Here is a 15,028-nt window from a genome sequence, read left to right as displayed (position 1 = left end):
GGTGGGCCCAGGGAGAAGGGTGAGATCTCTGTCCAGAAGGAAGTGTAAGAGGAAGAGGAACCCAATCGCTGCTTTACTGTGCAGATTATGAGCACGACGGAATGCGCGCTTGTTCAGTGCGAGGCATCCGACGGGTGTGAGGAAGCACTTTCAGGCTCTGACTCCAGGACGGGCCACAGGAGACTATGGAAACTGCTGTTGTTACCGAACCAAACTTGGGTCCACTCGGCTGCGTGCAGTAAAGCCAGTCTACACATCCGGATTGTGGTGAGGGGAAACACAGCGTTTATTGCAGGTGCCAAGCAAGGAAAGCAGGCGGCTAATGCTCAAGAGACCTGAACTCCTTGCTGGGCGCCTGCAGTTAACACTGCGCTTCCCTTCACCGCAACCTGGTGTCAGTAGATTGGCTTCACTGCACACAGGCCAGGGGACACAGGTTTGGTTTGGTAATGCTCGTCTGGCTCCTGTCACACTTGGGGTTTAGGTGCCTCTGCCAGCAACCTGCTCTGTGCCAGGCTCCTCAGGAGGGGAGGAGAGGGACTGCCTGTGACAGCAGTGGCCTGTTTCTCCCCTCAGCCTGTGGTGACTGTCCAGATCCCATCCCCGAGTGCCAGGAGGGGGAGGCGCTCACTGTGGTCAGGAACACTACAGAGCTCTGCTGCCCTCTGTACCAGTGTGGTGAGTCCTGCCGGATGTGGGGGCCAGGGCCAGAAGGGACTCCCAGGACCTTCACAGAGTCCTCACCTGGGACCAACAGGGAGCCCCAGGTGGTGAGCTCCAGCAAAGCCGTGGAAGGAGGCCCCATCAGAGGAAGCTGGGCTTGGCCATGGGAGCTGGATAGTGGGGGTCCGGGCTGTCACAGAGATGGCTCTGAGGCTTCCTGAGGAGGCTCCCTGCCCTCTCCATGGAGGCCCCCAAAGGTCAGGGGAGGCCTGTGTTGAGGGACAAATGCTTAGACCACTCCAAAACCATCCTGGCATTGATCCACAGACCTAATTCTCTGACTGACCCCAGGCCCCTGCCTCAGGGTCCCTTTTGCCACTGTTACCACTGTACCTGCACAAGGCTGTGTTTTGAAGCCTCTAAATCTCTTTCCCTTTGCAATTACAAATAAAAGCGGGCCCTTTCTGATATTTTTATAGGACACAGTACCTGTATGTACGTGTACCTTAACACAGTGTATGCTGCGTACACAGTGCATTAATGGTACCTAATAAGCATGGTACAGTCAGCATCATGGACTTCAGGCAAACCTAATGGATGAAAATTAACAAAATGGTTAAATTTAAATATGACTTAATTTACAAAAATTGCTTTGCACACCGATGGTAGGCAACAGAGAAGGTGGACCACAATGGCACAGGCAGTGCAGGCAAGGGGCCTCCCCCGGGACACCCCAAGGGCAACCCTGACTGCTTCAAAGTCAAAAGCCAACTTCAAAACAATGTCAGCTCTGGCAGTGAGTTCCCCATCGGCCTGGCCGTACCTGACCCATCAGCTCCACCTGGGGCCCAGAGGCCACTTGTCACAAAGCGTTGACATAACTGATCCAAACAGAGGGTCAGCATCCTTACTCATCTCCCTCCTCTTCTGCTTCTCTCCTCATCTCCTCCTCAGCCTCCCTCTGCGTTTCTCAGGTGGTACCCTGGTAATGGGGAGTGAGTACAGGCATACAAAGACAGTCATAGTTTTGAGTCCCAGTTCTGCCATTTATTTACTAGGTGTGTGGCCTGGGGTGACGTACGAACTCTCTGAGCCAAGTTTCCCTTATTTTTAAAATAGTGGTAAGAGTATGTGCCTTGCGGAGCTTTTGTGAAGGTTAGAGATAATATATGTATGTGAAGTGTGTGCTGTATACGTAGTGCCTTAATAGAACAGTACTTGGCATACAGTAGGTGCTCATTAAACAGAGGCCGTTGATATTGTTACCTTGTCCCAGTCTTCTTTTCTTACAAAAGCACTGTATAAGCCTTGTAGAAAGTACGGAATCCAAGTAAATACAAGGAAATGAAAACACTCTTTTCCTACCTCCTAGGTATTCCATTGTTGATGCCCCCAGTTTAGTACATACCCATCTAGATGTTCTCCATGACTTTATAATAAGTGTGTTTTACCACAGTGAGGTGTACGTGCTCCTTTTCAGCCAGGTATTTTCAGTTAATGGTCTTTACCTTTCATGTTAATGCATTGTCACGTCATATCAGACCCAGTCCATGATTCTCCTGGTCTGTCCAATCCAGGATCCACTCCAGACCCACACTCTTGGATACCTTTTAATCTAGCACCTGTCCTTTCTTTGTAGTTTGCTGAATTGTAGAGTTTGGGCCATGGTCCTGCAGAAAGTCCCCCCTTCTGGATTTACCTGGTTGCTTCCTCTTGGAACTGTTTACCTTGCTCCTCTCTCCACTGTGTTTCCTGTAAAGTGGAAGTTAGAGCCAAGGCTTGGTGGATTCAGGCTAAAACTCTTTGACCACACAGAACTTGAGCTCCATAGGATATCCCATCAGGAGACACACTCTGTGGTTTAGCTGCTGTAAGTGAGGTTAACATTGGCCCTGGGTTAGGGTGGCGGCTGTTAGGTCCGTCCAGCTTACATTTGCAAATTTTCTCTTTCAACCACAAAGTAACCCATTAGTTGGACTTAAACAAATGTCCTTCTCCCCTTCCCCTTCTGAAGTTTTTGAAACACCAGATGATAATTCTTGCCTCTGCCAATCATTTTTTTAGTAACTTAAGTAAGTCCCTATAGTCTTTCACCTTCAATGCTGGCCCTCGCACCTCCCCTCCCCGCCAAAACGTTGAGCATAGGGGTTGCCTCACCCCTTGCCTGGGCCTTTCAATAAATGAGAATGGCCGAGGGATCCTAAACTAGGAGGGGCCTGGCTGAAGGGTAGGAAGCAGGGAGGGCAAGCCCTGCAGGCTGAAGCGGAGCAGGCTCAGGGGAGGGGGGGAGCTGCTGGGAGATGGCAGCTTCACAGCTTGGGGAGTCGTATGTTTTCCTCTAGAGGGAAACAGTCCCATCAGTGGTGCTTACGCTGGTCACTGGCTCGCCTCTGACCATGACCTCTGGGGTGACACAGAACCTAAGGGAGGGAGGCCCAGGTATGTGCACTTAAGGTTCTGACATTGTCATGTAGCTAATGCCTCCCAGAGCAGGACTAGAGCCTCCTGATGTAGTTCTGTGGGGAGACTTCAGGAGCCCAGACTTCTCCCCTGGACTCCAGAGGGTGTCTGAGGACATTGTAGGAGGGACCTTGGGAGGAGCTGGGAGGTACCCCCTCCTTCGCCAGTGTTGCGTTTCTGAGGATTCACGCTCCAAGGTGTCTGCGGCTGACATGTCCCCTGCCTCCCCTCCCTCGCAGTGTGTGAGAGCTTCCGCTGCCCCCAAGTGCATTGTGGCCTGGGCACCGCTCTGGTGGAGGTGTGGAGCCCAGACCGCTGCTGCCCCTACAAGTCCTGTGGTAAGTCCCTCCCCAAAGGTGGAGGCCCCTGTGGGGAGGGAGGAGCCGGCCCACCACTGTCCACTTGGCTCAGATTTCATGCCTCCAGTGTCGCCAGAAGGAAGCTGCCAAAATGACCTTTAAAAAGTCTTCATTGCAACCGTCTGATAGTAAACATGATTTTGTTTAAATTCAGCTCAAATCCTTTTGGGAAGCAGGCGGGAATGTCAGTGATCTGTAATGAACACTCATGAGCTTTATATAAAAGCATTTTTCAAGAAAGAATTGGGAAACCATTTTGTACCTGGATATTTTACTTGCTTTTTTCTAGGCCTCACTAGAATGTAAACTTCACAAGGGCAGGAATTGAAATCTGTTTTATCCATTGCTTTGTCCCCAGAGCATAGAAAAATCTTGGAATATAAGTGCTTAAAACCATTTGCTGCATGAGTGGGTGACTCAGAAGTGTGTTTCACAGCCACTCTGACCTTGAGTTCTCCTCCTCCTGAAGCTGGAGCTGGTGTAGCCCTTAAGTTAGTCAGTGGTGCCTCCACAGTTGGCTCCCTAGCAGCTTAGAACCAGACCTGCTCATGGGCGAAGGCTCAGAGCAGAGCTCAGCTTGCTGAACATATATTTGGGAAATGCAGATAGTCAGAAATTCCACCCTTGCCATGTTCGTTCTGGAGAGACCCCTATACATGTTCTAGAATGGGCTCCAGAGCACTGGGAGGGATGAAGCCCAGATGACCAAAGGGAACCTGGGATTTATCCAGGTACCTGTTTTTCCTCCCTGAACATTCCATGTGGACCTTGGCATGAGGACCCGTCACTTCTGCCCAACCAGGGAGTGCAGCCCCCATGTCGGGTACAGGGAAGGTAGAGGAGGGGCTGCACCTGCAGTGAGGAGCCTGGGAGGCCCAGGAGAATCCCACCTGAACATCTCTGGTGAGGTGGGTCCTGGTCCCTCCTGTTTTTCAGAGTGTGACTGCGACACAATCCCGGTGCCCCGGTGCCATCTGGTATGAAGACCCTGCCCCTCCCCACTCCCCTGGTCTGCCTCCCCCTTTTCTTTCCTCTCCTTCTCTTCTTCTGGAGACCCTACTCCTTTAATCTAGTGCAAGGAGCCTTGAACTGTGAGTCAGCATTCTTGTCCCTAGCTTTGCTTTCTGGGTACAGTGCCCTCACCTGTAAAAGTGGGCCTGATCTCACTTCAGAATTTTGGTGAGGATTAAGTACTATGAAGATGATGATGATGATGATGATGTTGATGTTGATGGTGGTGGTGAAGATGCTGGAGATGATGGTGGGGATGATGGTGGGGATGGTGAGAATGATGATGATGGTGACAATATAACGCTGATGGTTGGGATGGTGAGGATAGTAAGGAGGAGGAGGAGGATGATACTCGTGACAGTAGGAAATGTTTATTGAGCTCTAACTACATGCCAGGAACTTTCTTAGGCCTTTTATGTATATTTTCATATTCTCATGACAACCCAACGAGATTCATTTTATGATTACCTCAATTATACAAATAAGGAAACTAAGGTTAAGGTTATGTAGCTAGTAAATCACAGAGCCAGAATTGGAACCCAGGAAATCTGACTCCAGAGAACATGCCCTTAACCACCAGGTTGCATGGCCCCTGAGGGAAGTAAAATACGTTAAGAAGTGTGAAGTTATGTTTTTTGTGTAATTTTCTGGATTATAAGTATTCCCTTCTCTGAGCACACATTTCCTCTCATTTTGCCCCCCATCCCATCCTTTTCTCCTTTTAACTGGTGGAGAAGGAAGGGAAGTTCTGAGCCAAGCAGGGCTCTGGGCCAGCAGCCATGCAGGGGTCCCTTGTTTATGTGGCCAGTGGATGCTCACAATGACAGGATAGGCTTGAGGTCCGAGAGGGCACGGGGGAGTGCTCCCCAGCGGGGAGGCTCCGGACCCACACTGGGCATTTCTCCCTTTTGGGAGGGTGACTGCGCTAACGGGGCGCCAAGGGTCCCCCTGGCTAACAGACTTGCCAGCCCCCTCCCCGCCCGCTGCAAGGAGACCACCGACAGAGAGAAGAGCCCAGGTGGCTCAGCCAGGGGGCAAGCTACTCCCGAGGGTGGGGTTGGGTCTCCCCACCCGGGGATGCTGACGGCCTCTGCCCACTCAGTGGGAGAAGTCCCAGCTGGACGAGGTGTTCATGCACAGCGTGGAGAACGTGTGTGGCTGCGCCAAATACGAGTGCGGTGAGTGGGGAGAGGGAGCCGGCGGGGTGGAGCCAGCCAAGCCGGAGCGGGGGTGTGTGTGAGCTCTCAGTGACTGCTGCCACCCTGCACGCCCATCCAGTGAAGGCTCCCGTGTGTCTGAGCCGCGAGCTGGGGGTGATGCAGCCAGGTCAGACGGTGGTGGAGCTCTCGGCAGACGGCGTGTGCCACACCTCCCGCTGCACGGATGTGCTCGACCCTCTTACCGGCTTCTACCAGATCAACACCACCTCCGTGCTGTGTGATGTCCACTGCGAGGCGGTAGGGGGCAGCAGTGAGGGATGGGGAGGTGGGTGGAGCCAGGAGGGCTGGCCTGCAGACCTTCCGTGCTCTGGGAATCAGAGGGGCCCTTGAAGCTCATCCAAGCTCCCTGGACAAGTCCAGAAAATGGGCATCGGGGGACCTCAGAGATCCGTGTGGAAAGTGCTGAGAATGGGACTGGGTTGGGAGGGGTCAGGAGGGGAACAGCTAGAGTGAAGGCTTGGCAAGGGTGGGCATTTGACAGAGAAAACACATTTATTAAGCACCTGCTTTACACCTAGCACATTCCTTATCCTCTTAGATTGTGTGTTTGTGTTGCTGCCATTTGCTGAGTGCTTCAGCAGTACCTAGGTCAGTGACTGGCTTCTAGTTAGGGCTAAATAAGTATTAGCTGAGTAGAGGGGATTGAAATTATTCCCATTTTTCAGATGAGAAGGCTGAGCTTTTGGGATGTCGAGCCATTTGTCAAAATTCTCACAAGAACAGAAACTCAAACTGAGGTCTATTTGGAACTAAAACTGGCTCCCTTACTTACCAGCAATGCTGTGTCTTTGTCCCCTGGGGCTGGGTCTAGGGACTGCTGTAATGGAGGCTCAGGATAGACAGAAGGATGCCCTTCCTGCCTGATAGAAGCATGCCCGCAGTTTCCTTTTTGAGCATCTGCAGGGGGCCCTTCTCTGGGTGCTGGGCTCAGAGACAGGCAGACAGTGGGAGAGGAGGAGGGTGGAGGTGGGAGGTGGCTGGGGCTCATCACAACCTATCCTGCCCTGCAGAACCAGGAGTATGAGCACCCGCGGGACCTGGCAGCCTGCTGCGGCTCTTGTAGAAATGTGTCCTGCCTCTTCACTTTCCCGAACGGCACCACCTCCCTGTTCCTGGTATGCAGCCCCTCAACCATGCATCTGGGGAGGTGTCCCAGGAGGGGACACTACGACTAGGGCCCTGGACTGGAAACAATTATGGTCCTGAGCAGTTCCAGGTTCTGACCTGCACCTGTCTTTGGAGCTGTGCCCTTTGGGTGCACTCAGGCCATCTGGCCACGAGTCCCCATTGCCCACCTCTGTGCCCTCCAGCCCGGGGCATCCTGGATCGCAGACTGCACCCGCCATCACTGCAGCAGCACTCCCCTGGGCGCCGTGCTCGTCCGCTCACCCATCAGCTGCCCACCGCTCAATGAGACTGAGTGTGCCAAGGTCAGTGCTGGCCTCCTCCCCCCACAGCACGACCTGAGGGCAGGAGCATCAGCTGTCTTAGTGGGGACAGTGGGTAGGGGCAGGGGTGTCTTGTAGTGGGGGTTGTGTGGAAGGAGGGGTTCCCTGCAGTCTGTACCTGCCCTGTCACACCCCAACTCCACATCCCACCATATATCTTTGCTCTGACCACATCACACCTCACATCCACACGCATCACACAGCCACACCCAGATGTATGCAAACATACACTGTACATGTTCTAGGCACACTCGCATACATACCAACATGGGCAGTCACTCACTCCGCAGAGACGTCAGCACTTCAGCATGCCAGTGCACACACCATGCACTGTCACACACTGAGGCGCACACACACACACACACATCCTGTGGGCTCATGGTTCAGTCTTGCGGGACTGATGGGCTAACGGGTGTCCAGCACTAGCATGGACAGCTGTCGCTATGGGTACACCTCAAGGAAAGGGATTTCCTGGAGGGCTTGAGGATGTTGTTGAATTATTAAAGTACGTGACATTAATATTGGGCATTTAAAGATCTCTGGCTTTACCTAGAAAACAACTGCATATATCCAATCATTCTCTGTCACATACATACATGCAGAATCACACATGTATATACATGTATGTGCCCACAGAATCACACGCATATACTGAGACCCTCCCCCCTGCCACACACACACACTTATTTACAAAGAACTGTCACATCATTGTTTTACCCATTTCACAAAAGAGGAGGAGGTCTAGCAGGAATAATTGCCCCCATTTTAGAGATGGGACAACTAAGCCCAGAGGAAAGAGACGGCTTATGCAGGGCTGAGATAGAGCCCAGGCCACTGACCCAAGTGGGTCAGCCCCTTACCTCTCCTCTCCCTGGCCCTCACTGTGGGAAACACTAAGGGAGACAGTGCAGGGGTGCATAAGGACAGAGGCCACAGGGAAGACAGGAGGCCCTGCACCATCTTAACCCAGCCTCCAGCCTCACTGGGGGTGGCAGCAGCCTTAGTGCCAGTGTCCCAACCAGTCAGGTTAGCCCCTGTGGCTCTCCATGGCCAGCCTGGGGGCCCCTTCTCCCTCTGGCCAGGGGCTGTTGGACAACAGGCCCTGGAACTCCTTCCCTGGAACATCATGGGAGGAAAGTAGTCAATACTCTTGCAATGTTTTTGCCTCTTGCTGAGATCTTGGCTCCTGGCCTAGGACGGGGTCTCCCACGCATCTCCCCTCCTTTCTCTCTAGGTTGGGGGCTCGGTGGTACCTTCCTTGGAAGGATGCTGCAGGACATGTGAGTGAGCATGATGGAGGCCCAGCAATGAGGGGCTCTGGTGGGGGGACGGGGTGTCATGTTGGAGATCAGAGGGCCAGATTCCTGGCCTGGCACCTCTGGTCTTGGCTCTTCAGGGGTGAGTCGATGAAGGGACACCATCACCATGGGGCTCATGGCACTGACACAGATATGCAGGTGGCCAGGGGCCATGCTTGTGTCCCTGTCCCTGTCCCAGCAAAAGGCCTCTTGCTTCTTGTGGGAGATGGGGGACATTGGGATATTAGATTCAGGAGTCAGTAACTCACCAGCCACTCTTCTTCCTCCTGCCCCACCAAGACCCCCAGCCCAGATGTCCACCTTGTGAATTCTCCCTGTGGTCAGGAGCCCTGTCTTGGAGGTGCCTCCTGGGTGGGCTTCAGGCCCACGGGGTCCCTGATTGAGTCTGAGTGAGAGCTCTGTGCATTTGTCCTTACCCCAGGCCCCTGGATCCTGCAGCCCCAACTGCATGTGCACACACGTCCCAGTCAGCCTTAGGACCTTTGCTTGCAAGCCTCCCCTCTCCCAGGGCCCTCAGACCCTTTCTTGGGGGAGGATGTAGAATTTGCTTTTATGTCCACATCACATATTCCAAGGAAGCTGGGTTCAGTGCCTCATTGGCTGATCTCTGACCCACAACTCATGTTTCCTCAATGTTCTAGGTACTCCCTGTGACCTGCAACCCATATCCCTTTCCCCAGGTTCCTCAGGGACCCTGTTTCCCAAGGTCCCTGTTAGCCCCGCCTCTCCTCCACGGGTTAGTGTCCACTGCCACCCAGGTACTCCTCTCAGAAGCCCACAGGACTGGAGGCGTGCAGTCGCGTTGCTGTTTCCAACAGTGTCCCTTCTGCTAGGTGGCCCTAAGCTCTGGGGACAGGGAGGGGAGGATGGTGCCCCTGCTTCCTGCCTTTGGCTAAGGCCATTCGGCCCGCATGCACGCTGGGTAGCAAGCTGCACCCTTGGGCTTGCATGGGAATATGCTTCAGCAGTGCCTGCTCTCCTGGTGCCCAGTGCCCACCATGCCCTGAGGCCATGGCTAGGAAGCCCTTGGTTCTCCTGCCTCCTGGGTGCAGAGAGGGGGGAAAAGTGAACTTACCTCTGGCCAGGAGTCCTCTAGCTGGTATGATAGGAACCCTACTGTGCTAGGGCCCAGCGGCCAGAAGAGAAGATTCCACCCCATTTTCTGCAGACCCTCTGGGGTCACAGAGGAAGTCTGTGCATCCAGCAAATATTGATTTAGCACCAGTACACCAGGCCCTGTTAGAGGCACTGTAGATACAACATAAATGACACAGCCTCATGGAGCTGATGTTTTAGCAGGAGAGACAGAATAGCAAGTAAAATTACAATAAGATGTATGCATCTGGTTTTAAGGGGGATGAAACCTTATGCAATTAGAGGTGCCTCCTGGGTGGGCTTTAGGCCCACGGGCTCCCTGACTGAGTCTGAGTGAGAGCTCTGTGCATCTGTCCTCACACTGGGCCCCTGGCCCCTGCAGCCCCAACGGCGTGTACGTGCACATTCCAGTCAGCCTTAGGACATTTGCCCGCCTGCCTCCTTAATTGTGTCCATTAAGAAAAAGAACACAGACTTACAGATCCATATTGAGATATGAAAGTGAAGATTTATTTAGAATGAGAGAACTCAGCAAATTGCGGGAGGAGCGTGTGCAAAAGAAGGCCCTAGAGCTCACGTGTCCACAGCATCATTACAAGTGTGTCTCTCGTAGGATGGTGACAGTGCCCTGGACAGAAATAAGGGAGGAGGGGTCAGGGAGCAGGGCTGGGTGGAGGGAGGAAGTTGCAGTTTCAGGAAGGGGATCAGGAAAGACCTTGGTGAGGAAATACTGAGCAGGTGAGGGCATGAATGAGCCATACAATTGGTTGTCTGTGGGAGTGGTGGTCCAGGGGGAGGAAACTGCATATCAATTTCCACCCCTGTAATAGCTGTGTGAATCAGGTGACTCGCTGGCCCTGTCCTGTTTGATAGGTATGGAAACCGAGTGATCCTGCTGTGTGCAAGCATTGTGCTAGGGACAGGGGTTTCCATTCACTCAGGAAATTGCAGAATCTTAATGTTTGAACCCTCTTAAAAGCTGTAGCTCAGAGAGGGGTGAGGACACATCCAGCATTGCCAGTGGATTAGAGACAAGTGGCGGGGAGGCAGCTAGCCTTGTCACCAAATCCTCCTCTTCCTTAGCCCAGAGCCCCCAGGCCACCCTGGCACCCTTCTCTGTCTCACCCATCTCCCCTGCCTTCCCGCCTCCACCTCCTTCCTGAGCACTGAGTTAAAAGGCTTTTCCTTTGATGGGGAGGGGCTCTAATGCCTGCGCACTAACGCTGGTGGAGGGACCCTCCAGCATGACACTAACTGTCCCAGTCTGCCCCAGCCTGCTGCTCCGGGAGCATTTCTCAGCTGCAGTTGCCACATCCACACTGTCCCCCCAGGTAAAGAGGATGGGCGCTCCTGCAAGAAGGTGACGATCCGCATGACCATCCGCAAGAATGAATGCAGGAGCAACACCCCTGTGCGTGGCTCCCAAAGCAGTAGGGGTGGGGCGCAGCCAACAATGGGGATGAGGGGTTTGGGGGGATGGAAGCTGCACCGGCTGCCTCACTGGCCTGCCCATCTCCAGGTGAACCTTGTGTCCTGCGATGGGAGGTGCCCGTCTGCCAGCATCTACAACTACAACATCAACACCTATGCCCGCTTCTGTAAGTGCTGCCGCGAGGTGGGCCTGCAGCGGCGCTCCGTGCAGCTCTTCTGTGCCACCAATGCCACCTGGGTGCCCTACATAGTGCAGGAGCCCACCGATTGTGCCTGCCAGTGGTCCTGAGCCCGGCGGGCTAGGGCTGGCTGGACCACTCTCCGCTTCCAGCTGACCCAGTGTAGGATGGGCCGGGGGCACTAAAGGTGGGAAGAGGTGGTACGTGCTAAGCATGGAATGGCAGTCAGAGGCACAGAGAGTGACCAGAATAAGCCACTCCAGCCCCTCCTGGCTCCCTCTGTGGGCTCCCTGTCCTCCACACATTGGAAGGTGCCACAGTTTGGGGCTCAGGGAACTCAACTCTGTTCCTGGCTTGGGGTCTGAAATGGGCCCTAGATGAGGGGCGGTAGCCCCTGCACATCTGTGACTCTGGCTGCAGTGCTTTGGTGGAGAGGGTGAGAGCTTTCCTGAGAAGCCAGGACCAGGGCTGGACCCAAGACACAGCGGAGGGTCTGGAAAGGGTGGCCCATTCTCTTTCTTGGCCCTTTTGACCACGGGAGAACCAGAGACACAGTAGAAGGAGAGGGGGTTTTAATTGCAACACCCAGGTCTGCATATCGCTGCCCAGGAGGACCTCCCAGAAGCAAAGGGGGTGGGTTTCCAGGGCCAGGTGCTCTCACCGATGTGAGGTCAGGCCTGGAGACTGGGGGGTGGGCTCAGTGACCTTCAGGTCCCCTGCAGCCCTAAGAGGGGTGCCGTGGTATCTTGTTTTTGACCTTGTTGTTCAGGAAAAGATTTAGAAGAGTGGGGCCATACCTGCTCCATATCCATCCCCGCCCCCAAAGCCGGCCTTCCTGGCAGGTGGGCTGGCTCTTATGAGGTGGTGGAGGGAGGGAGTGACCTCTTCCGTGAAGGTCCAGCACAACTCATCCCCATGTTGGTGGACAGCCCGCCCCTCTGACGGCCTGGCTTGTTTAATGATTCCTTCAGCCTGCAAGGGCAGCCCCTGGCTTTACAATGTGCCTTTTCTCCAAGAACATAGCAGAGTTAGTCACTGGAGGGGCCTGAGTATGAGTTTTGTGGCTCAGCCAGCTCCTGGCTGTCTGCTTCAGGGGACTTTTCAGCAGGAGAGCAACTATCAGTGGGAAATGCAGGCCCTGTGCATGTGCAGGCCTTCTCTGAGCAATTGTCAGGGCCTTGTCTCTGAACCAGAGTGTCCTTCCTAAAGCCAGACTAGGGTCCTTGCCCCACATGCCTTTGTGCTGCTGAGTCCAGAGGGCGTGAACATGAGGTTGTTTACACCCCAGCACATACGTCTGGAGGGGTGGCTGCCTAGTGCCCCGAGGGTTGGGGCTGGGGCCTTGGGCCCCCATGGCCCCCACCTGTTCTCTCTGTTCCTGTATCTGTATTCTGTTTCTATGTCCAATAAACCACAGGAAGTCATCAGGCCTCTGAGCATCTCTGAGGGTGTCAGGTTTGCTTTGAATTTGAAGGAGTTTCAGCTGTGAAGAGCAAGCCCTATTTTATGGCCCTGGAAGCCCTGACTTCTGCCCCACCCGTGCCCAGCACTGTGCCCCGTTCAAAGCAGGTCCTCCGTGGGGGTCTGCTGCTTGGAACTGAACTGATAGGAGGCTGGCTCCTAAGGGAGGGGGTGGGAAGAAGGAAGAGGACCTCGGGAGCTGGAAAGCTGGCACCCAGGTGAGGAGCCTGAGAAGTGTCACAGCTCTGTGGGCCCAGGGACAGATCGATGCCTTTCACATAGGATGTGAATGGGACAGGCCCCGAGGGTAGGTTTCATGTTGGCATTTCAACATGTCTCTATTTATTTCCCTGTTGTTCTCTCATAGGGTTCAGTAAGCTTTGCAGCCACTGTGCTCAGGTTAGGGAGAATCCAGGGATCTGGTTCTTAGTGACCCTCCAACTTTAAAGGACTGTTGGCACATCTAAGGGGCAAGTGGGAGAATGCTTTCCTGGGTTGTCCCATGTGGGGAGGAACAGGAGAGGGGAGATCTGAGGAAGCACCAATCCATAAAAGGGGGAGGGTCCTAGGGCCCGAGTCAATGTTTGGGTACAAGAGCTTCACCCAGCCTGGAGGGGCAGAGAATCCCCTTTGAAGCTAACACCAGATAGGCTTGGTTTTTATTTCACAAGTATGTATCTCCCCTCATGGTATATCTGTCTGCTAACATGAGCCCTTGGACTTTCCCTAATGAGAAGAAAGCTTTACGAGCATCTTAAGAAGCACATTTCTAAATAAGCAGTGGATCAAAGAAGAAATCAGAGTGGAAATTAGACAATATTATGAACCTCATGATTATGAAATTACAATACATTATGAGGTGCAGCTAACGAAGAACCTGGAAGGACATTAATAGCCTTAAGTGCACATTTTGTACTTAATTTCCTATCATTATAGCCAGAGATGGGGTAGGACAAGGCTTCCACACTTCTCCGTTATTGATAATTAGAGGCTTATAGCCAGTCATTTTCTCAGCACAGCACACTCCCTAAGTCACATATCGATAGCTTTCAGAGAGTTTTGAACCCTGAGCTCAAAAGAACACAACTTTACAGCAACCTTTAAAGAGAGCTGATTTAAAATACTAATTCTATTACACAGCAGGATGTTTAGATGAAGACAAAGATCATTGCTTTAGTCATTGCTGGAATCCCAGTGTTCCTGGACGATCAGCCCTCACCTCACCCTCACCCCAATCTGTTTGCATTCACTACAAGCAGGCAGCTCTGGAACAGGACCACCCCTTGTCAGCTGTTGTGTGAACAGGCAAAGGGTGCCAGGTCAAGCCAGCCAGTCTAGGCCTAAGTGTCTTTCAGCAGCCTTACTTTGGAAGGGAGGCCTCAGACTTTCTGAGGCCTGTTCTTCGTATCTTACCTGCCACTAGTGACCCAGCTTGGCTGACTGGTCCCTCTTTGGGCTCCAGTTGGCAGCAGTTTCCAGGCTGCCTGCTCCGCCCCCACCATATATTGCAGGTGGTTACAGATTCTGATGTTCACACCAATCACTGGAATCATAGTGTTCCTGGGTTTCCATCCCCCACCCGAGCACCCCCTCCTGCCTGCTTCTCTTGGAGGCCAACCACCTACCCCAGTCCTTTGGCCAAAATTCCCAGCCCTGTTCCCTTGGCTTCCTCCTGGGGAACCAACGCGTTTAGGCTAAGATACTAGTGAAAGATTAACAAGAAGCAAATCGCTATCCAGCATGCTACCCTGCCCTGCACTGGGGGAGATCGGAGAGGGTGAGGATTTTAACCCTCAATCAGTGCTGCCCAGTTGCCCTCAAAAAGCCAGCACTGTAGTGTTGGTAGTGTTCATTAATAAAATTTTGAAATGTTGATTGACATAAAAAATACATATACCCTTTGACTAAGCCATCCTATTTCTAGGCACCTGTGGTAGGCTGAAGAGCGGCCTTCCAAAAACGCCCACGTGTTAGTGCCAGGAACCTCTGACCATGTCCCCTGCAATGGTAAAGGGGACTCTGCAGATGTGATGAAGTGAAGGACCTTGTGGTGGAGTGATGATCCTGAATTCTCCACGTGGACCCAATGTAATCACAAGAGTATCTGTAAGAGAGGCAGGACAATCAGCATCAGAGAGAGGAGATGTGATGTTAGAAGCTGAGGTGGGAGTTTGTGATTTGTTACAGCAAAAGGAAACTAATACACCCTGTAAAGAAATAATTTATGCAAAGAAGCATGTGCCAGGATGTTTATTGCTGTATTGTCTTAAAAAAATTGGTTAACAACTTTAAATGCCTATCGATAAGAAATGATTAAATAACCTGCTATAGCCACACCATAGAATATCATATAGCCCTTTGTATACTGGCATGGTGGGCTCT

At 52.9% G+C, this 15,028-nt stretch overlaps 1 protein-coding gene across 5 annotated transcripts in view; it reads left to right on the top strand.

Annotated features, from left to right (window-relative positions):
• Positions 1 to 12,628, top strand: part of OTOG (otogelin) — an 86,062-nt gene extending 73,434 nt beyond the window's left edge. For 3 of the 5 annotated variants that reach the window (XM_074372292.1, XM_074372294.1, XM_074372291.1), the window contains 9 exons: positions 577 to 678; positions 3,363 to 3,461; positions 4,419 to 4,459; positions 5,596 to 5,671; positions 5,772 to 5,950; positions 6,724 to 6,828; positions 7,024 to 7,143; positions 8,396 to 8,441; positions 9,161 to 10,900. In XM_074372292.1, coding sequence (XP_074228393.1) covers positions 577 to 678; positions 3,363 to 3,461; positions 4,419 to 4,459; positions 5,596 to 5,671; positions 5,772 to 5,950; positions 6,724 to 6,828; positions 7,024 to 7,143; positions 8,396 to 8,441; positions 9,161 to 9,549 — 1,157 coding nt within the window. In that variant the 3' untranslated portion in view covers positions 9,550 to 10,900. The other 2 variants (XM_045523943.2, XM_074372295.1) reach the window with 2 other exon arrangements.
• The last annotated feature ends 2,400 nt before the right edge of the window (positions 12,629 to 15,028 follow it).

Source organism: Camelus bactrianus, chromosome 10, assembly GCF_048773025.1.
Source record: "Camelus bactrianus isolate YW-2024 breed Bactrian camel chromosome 10, ASM4877302v1, whole genome shotgun sequence".
NCBI classification, from domain to species: domain Eukaryota; kingdom Metazoa; phylum Chordata; class Mammalia; order Artiodactyla; family Camelidae; genus Camelus; species Camelus bactrianus.
The sequence above is the reverse complement of the archived record's forward strand: the minus strand, read 5'-3'. Positions and strand labels throughout refer to the sequence as shown.